The following is a 6624-nucleotide window of genomic DNA, read 5'->3' on the forward strand; positions in this document are numbered from 1 at the left end:
ACCCCCCCGCCTCCCTCCCTTCGGCTCTCCCTGTTTAAATATGGGGCAACTTATTATTTAAACACCCCCCCCTCCCCTTCGACTCTCTTTGTTTAAATATGGGGCAACTTATTATTTTATCCCCCCCCCACCTCCTCCTCCCCTTCACAGCTCTCTCTATTTAAATATGGGGCAACTTATTATTTAACCCCCGCCCCCCCCTTTCTTTTTAATCCTTTCTCCACTCCTTTAACAACAATAATGCTTTAATAGTTATTAACAATTCTTAACCCCCCTTACTTCACATTTAAATCCTCCCTCTTCCTTGTATTATTTTTTACTTTTTAAACTTTAATTGTTTAACTTCTGTAACCCCCTTCCTAACCTAACCCACTAACCCACCCACCCAAACCCCCCCTACACCACATATCCACTACTCTTCATCCTTCTATGTAACACTCTTCCCTTGTGTTCTAGCCATGGGTGTTCTTGATCTTGGTCGTTTGTTTTTAAGCACCTCGCCATGCCAAACTTTGATTGCCTTCACAATTCACTTGGTAGTCTTTAGTGGCGCCATTCCCTATTCCTCCATTGCTCCACCTCTATCTCTCATTTCCCTGCTTTAAAGCTCACCAATCGTCAGCTTCGCCACCTTGTTGGTTCTCTCTTAGCCAATTTTCAAGTTGACGTGATCACCTCTCCACTTGGTTGCAATCTAACCTTCGCCGCTTTCCCTTCTTGGCACTTGTTGGTTACTCTGCCCCCCCAATTTTGCCTTTTCTCTCTAGCGATTCCCCTCCCCCCCCCTCTCTCCCTCTCTCTCTCTCTCTCTCTCTCTCTCTCTCCTTTGCCTCTTATGTATTGTTGTAACCATTGTAACCATAGACTTGTGCACATGCGTGCGTGCGTGCGTGTGTGTGCACGTGTGTGTGTGTGTATTTTCACCACACAAAAATGTGTGTATGTGTGTGTGTGTGTGAACTCATCAATTTTCACTTAAAAAAAGTGTGTGAACTCATCAAATTGGAAAAGATAACAAGCGTTCTAGACACTAGATGCTAGAGGAATGTATCAATTATGTATCCAAGCTCCTTTGCCATCGCCTAGTTGAAATCCATCTATAGCACAATCGACGATAAAGGAGGCACAAAGAAGCACAAACAATAGTGTGGGGCTACTAAAGTGGGTGGAGACAGCCCTCATAAGTGCCCAGCCATCCTGCAAAGTCGGTCCAGGGTGACTATGAGAACGGCCTCGAAGAACACATTCTTGAGGATGGAAAATGTATGATTTTTTGCAACTCCTTGGCGTTCCCTTCTACTTGGCCACACGTGCAGTTTCGAAGAGAGAGGGCCCTTTACTAATGCGACACAAGCAAAATCCCAGCAAGCGATTGGTTTAATAGTTTCAATCCTTGTAACGCCTGTGTGGAGACAAAAGTTTGCTTAGCCTCACGCCCGCCGGCCAGAGCCAAAGCCACAAAAGCTAGCTTGAATCAAGCGACCGGCCAGAGCCAAGGCTAGCTTGAATCATGTTAGTAGAGGGCCCTCTACTAACATGACACAAGCAAGCTGGAAAAGCCCTGCAAGCGATTGGTTTAACAGCTTCAATCCCTGTAACGCCCGTGTGGAGAGGGAAATTTGCTTGGTCTCACTCCAATTTCGGAGAGAGACGGCCCGCTACTAACATGAGGCAAGCAAGCCGCAAAAGCCCTGTGCAGGCGATTGGTTTAACAGTTTCAATCCGTGTAACGCCTGCGTGGAGAGGGAAGTTTTCTGTGCAAGCAATTGGTTTAACAGTTTCAATCCGTGTAACGCCCGCATGGAGAGAGAAGTTTTCGGGGCATTTTCCGGCGCCGAACATTGCGGAGCTTGCGCAAGCAAAAGTGAGCAGATTTGCTCTCCTTAGCTAGTGCTAACACACAGGTAGAACTCACCCTTTCTATAGGCATCATACCAAAACCGATGCTCTCGATACTCTAACCAGAAATTATGAAAGCTTGTGATACGCGCTTGGAAGGAGGCACCCAAAAGCTTGAAAAAACGTCACGTTTTTATGGCGGAAGATGTTTGACCACAGGTGTTTTTACTAGCTCGAACGGAGGCACAGAGGATCAGCAAGAGATGGAGGCAAAGGAGAGGAGCTCCGAGGATCATCAGCAAAGAGTTGGAGGAGATAGACTAGGTTTGCAGAGACGAGCTCTCCCTTAGCGAGTCGAGTTTTGGGCGTTGTCATTTGCTCAGTTTTACCAACGATCTATGGCATTATCCCCTCCTCCTTTATCATTAGCATCACTCTGTGTGCTTCCCTTGTCTCCAAGGATGTGGGCAGAATCGGAAGATGATGTATGTTGCTCGAACTCTTCCGATATGCCATGCCCTTGGGATGTGAAAGTTGGTTTCGGTAAGCATATGAGCAGGAGCCTGAGATCGTTGCCTGTTCCCTATTTGAGATGGATGGCCACCGAGCTACACGGTGGAGGGAGGTGGAAATGGGCCAAGCTTGCAGAAGAAATGCTAAGAGCCCTAGAAACCAGCACGGCCTGCTATACACCTATAGTAAATGAGAGTGCTGTTGCGATGAACGGAGATTGCTCCCCTGAAAGCTTGTACAAGAACATCCCCGCTCAGCTCGGTCCAGACACAGATGTTGCTACCTATGCCTCACTTTTGAGGCACTGCACCATTGCCAAGGCCATATCTGAGGGTGAACGTGTGAAAGAACATATGGCTGAGCATGGATATGCAGGCAATAGATTTCTGAGTAACCTTGTTGTTCAAATGTACAGCAATTGTGGGATGTTAGAGCATGCACGTGCTGTATTTGACAACATAGTCTCTCGGAATTTGTACTCCTGGAACATTATGATTGCGGCATGTGCCCATAATGGGCATGATGAGGAGGCTGTACAACTATTTGGTCAGATGCAGGCTGAAGGATTCCAGCCAGACAAGGTGACCTTCACCAGTGTTTTGGATGCATGTGTCAGTGTGGCAGGCTTAAAAGAGGGTCTAGAAATCCATGCTACTTTTGTTGGCACAGCACTGGAGATGGATGTTTTTCTCGGGACAGCCCTTGTCAATATGTATGGAAAATGCTGGAGCCTGGATGATTCAAAGGCTGTGTTTGCAGAGATGCCACTGCGGAATGTTGTCTCCTGGAATACCATGATATCAGCTTGTGCACAGAATGGTCATGATCAGGAGGCCCTACAACTGTTTGGTCAAATGCAGATGGAAGGTTTGAAGCCAAACATGGTCACCTTCGTCTGCCTTTTGGATGTTTGTGCTACTATGGTAGCCCTAGAAGAGGGTCGAGAGATCCATGCAATTATGGTTGGCAATGGATGGGAGTCAGATTCATTTGTGGGGAATGCCCTTGTGAATATGTATGGCAAGGGTGGGAGCCTGGATGATGCCAGGGCTGTGTTTGCAGAGATGCCAGAAAGGGATGTGGTCCTCTGGAGTGCCATGATCACAGCCTGTGCGCATAATGGAAATTGCAGTAAGGCCCTACCAATGTTTGGTGAAATGCAAGCCGAAGGCATCGAGCCAAACAAGATCACCTTTATTTGTGTTTTGGATGCATTTAATAGTGTGACAGCCCTAGAAGATGGTCGAAAAGTCCATGCTGATATTGTTGGCAATGAATGGGAATCGGATATTGTTTTGGGCAATGCTCTTATCAATATGTACGGCAAGTGTGAGAGCCTGGATGATTCAAGGGCCGTGTTTGCAGAAATGGCTTTGCAGAATGTGGTCTCCTGGAGTGCCATGATCTGTGCATGTACCCAGAATGGGCATGGCAAGGAAGCCCTACAAATGTTTGATCAAATGCAGGTAAAGGGTATTAAGCCAAACAAGATCACCTTCATCTCCATTATGGATGCATGCGCCAGTGTTGCAGCTCTAAAAGAGGGTCAAGAGATCCATACTACTATTGTTGGCACTGGATGGGAGTGGGATATTGTTGTTGGGAATGCCCTCACCAATATGTATGGCAAGTGCGGGAACCTGGATGATTTGAGAGCTGTCTTTGCAGACATGCCACTGAGGAATGTTATCTCATGGAGTACCATGATCACAGCATATGCCCAGAATGGCCATGGTGAGGAGGCTCTACAACAGTTTCATGAAATGCAGGCTGGAGGCATCAAGGCAAACAAGATCACCATTATATGCGTTCTTGATGCATGTGCCAGTATTTGTGCCCTAGAAGAGGGCCGAAAGCTCCATGCTACTATCATTTGCAATGAATGGGAGGCGGATGTTGCTGTGGGGAATGCCCTCGTCAATATGTATGGCAAGTGCGATAACCTGAATGATTCAAGGGCCGTGTTTGCAGAGATGCCCCTGCAGAGTGTGGTCTCTTGGAGCACTATTGTAGCAGAGTGTGCCCAGACTGGGCATGGCCAGGAGGCTCTACAACTATTTGGCCAAATGCATGCGGAAGGCATCAAACCAAACAAGGGCACTTTCATCGGTGTTTTGGATGCATGTGCAAGTGTGGTAGCTCTAAATGAGGGTCAAGAGGTCCATGCTATTATTGTGGGCAACGGGTTAGAGTCAGATGTTGTTGTAGCTAATGCTCTCATCCATATGTACGGCAAATGCACAAGCCTGGATGATTCAAGGGCTTTATTTGCAGAGATGCCAGTGCGGGATGTGGTCTCTTGGAATGCCATGATCATGGCATGTGCTCAGAATGGGCATGGCAAAGAGGCCATCCTGCTGTTTTGTCAAATGCAAGCCCAAGACGTTGTCCCAAACAAGATAACCTTCATCTGCGTTTTGGATGGCTGTGCTAGTGTGGCAGCCGTAGAAGAGGGCCAAGAGATCCATGCTACTATTGTTGGACATGGAGGGGGCTCGGATGTTGTTGTGGGGAGTGCCCTCATTGCTATGTACGGCAAGTGCGGGAGCCTGGATCAGTCAAGGGCTTTGTTTGCAGGGATGCCATTTCATGATGTGGTTTCCTGGAATGCCATGATCGCAGCGTGTGCCCAGAATGGGTGTGGCAAAGAGGCCCTACAACTTTTCGGTCAAATGCAGGCAGAAGGCATGAAGCCAGACAAGATCACCTTCATCTGTGTGCTTACTGCATGCAGTCATACGGGTCTGGTTGCTGATGGGAGGCAATACTTTGACTCTATGAATAGAGACTATGGCATAACCCATTTAATGGAGCACTACATGTGCATGGTTGATCTCCTTGGGCGACAAGGACTGTTGGAAGAGGCAGAGGACTTGATCATCAGCATGCCATTTGAAAATGTCAGCTCAGCATGGTTGAGCTTGCTTTCATCATGCAGACTTCACAATGATGTAGAGCGGGCTGTACGCGCTGCAACTTTTGTTTTTAAATCAGACCCAACAAATGCTTCATCTTATATATTGCTAGCAAACATTCGTGCTAATGCAGGTAAGACAAATGATGCATTGAAGGTTAGTAAGGCAATGATTGATAGTGGTGTGAAGAATGTGCCAGGTTGCAGTTACATTGGGGTGAATGATGTGTATGAATATCTTGTGAGTGCCACGGGCCATTCTTAGCACCAGGATATACACGCTGAGATGCAGAGGTTGAATTTGACTAGGTGCATGATAAGTGCAGGTTATATCACCCGACACAATGCAGTGCTAGATGTGAATGAAGCCGAGAAAGAAGGCACACGTGCTACCAGATTATCAAGCTGGCCATTGTGTTTGAGCTCATATCGACCCCTGTTGAGGGAAGCTCTTGAAGAACTGTTTGGGTGCACTTTAACATCATTTGTCACCAACTCTCTCAGGTGGTCAAGCAAAATTAATTGCAAAGGATGTGCACATTGAGCATCCTTCGCAATTATACTTACTGTGACATGTCAGGACTTGATCATCAGCATGCCATTTGAAAATGTCAGCTCAGCATGGTTGAGCTTGCTTTCATCATGCAGACTTCACAATGATGTAATGTCAACCTGCTTCAACATGTATCCACTTGCTTGGTACTTTTCTTTTTGTTTTTCAATAGTATGCTTATTAAGAAATGAAATGTTTTCCTACTGTTCAGTTACGGACAATGGGGACTAGGTCTAGCATTTGAGGGTGGACCCCCTTGCTTGGGGTTATGGGCATTAGTGACCCACAAGAGTGATGGCCTCTCTTTGAGAGGGACATTTGGTAACCACACCCCACCTGAGTACCCAAACATGGGACCAATCAAATGCATAGATTGCATACTGACCTAGGAACCATTCAAGAGAATGTTCCCTGAGCTTTGGGTGTGGGCCTGGCAGCATACCAAGAGTGATGGAGATACAAGATAAGACGACAAACAAATGAGCTCAGTATGGCTCAATTATGACATTAGAGTACGTCAATAGATAGTCTAAGCTGTTAGGAACCCGTGGGTGCGATCAGAATTGAATTCTGACAACTTTGAAATTTTAGGGTTTTTGGGAGTGACACGTGGCAGCTGACACGTGGAATTTGAGTTGGCAGGTCAGTCCACCTGTCCCACACATGTGGCAGCATGCATGGCAAGTGGCAGGACATGTAGGCCAAGTGTTTGGCCCCAAATCTGGTAGATTTGGGGCAAGTTGTGGGCTGTCCTCTTTGGGACTGCAACCCACCAAAAATCTGGGACAAGTGTCCACCTTCCACT

The 6624-nt window shown here is 46.9% G+C and overlaps 1 protein-coding gene across 3 annotated transcripts; it reads left to right on the plus strand.

Moving 5' to 3' along the window:
- The first annotated feature begins 1584 nt into the window (after positions 1 to 1584).
- On the plus strand, positions 1585 to 5861 carry LOC147886332 (pentatricopeptide repeat-containing protein At1g03540-like). 3 transcript variants are annotated; one of them, XM_087395577.1, is made up of 2 exons: positions 1585 to 2060; positions 2101 to 5861. In XM_087395577.1, the coding sequence occupies exon 2, from the start codon at positions 2238 to 2240 to the stop codon at positions 5529 to 5531; it is 3294 nt and encodes a 1097-aa protein (XP_087251703.1). In that variant the 5' UTR covers positions 1585 to 2060; positions 2101 to 2237; the 3' UTR covers positions 5532 to 5861. The 3 variants fall into 3 exon arrangements, with proteins under 3 accessions (XP_087251703.1, XP_087251702.1, XP_087251704.1); XM_087395576.1 differs by having other exon boundaries at positions 1585 to 1904; positions 2045 to 5861; XM_087395578.1 differs by having other exon boundaries at positions 1585 to 1904; positions 2059 to 5861.
- Positions 5862 to 6624: the final 763 nt, after the last annotated feature.

This window comes from Dipteris shenzhenensis, chromosome 24 (assembly GCF_047967505.1).
Source record: "Dipteris shenzhenensis isolate YYH24624 ecotype China chromosome 24, Dip_SZ_1.0, whole genome shotgun sequence".
Lineage (NCBI taxonomy): Eukaryota > Viridiplantae > Streptophyta > Polypodiopsida > Gleicheniales > Dipteridaceae > Dipteris > Dipteris shenzhenensis.

Bases quoted from the DNA above. Each gene is read 5' to 3' on its own strand.
- LOC147886332 (XM_087395577.1), top strand. From the start codon at position 2,238: ATGGCATTATCCCCTCCTCCTTTATCATTAGCATCACTCTGTGTGCTT.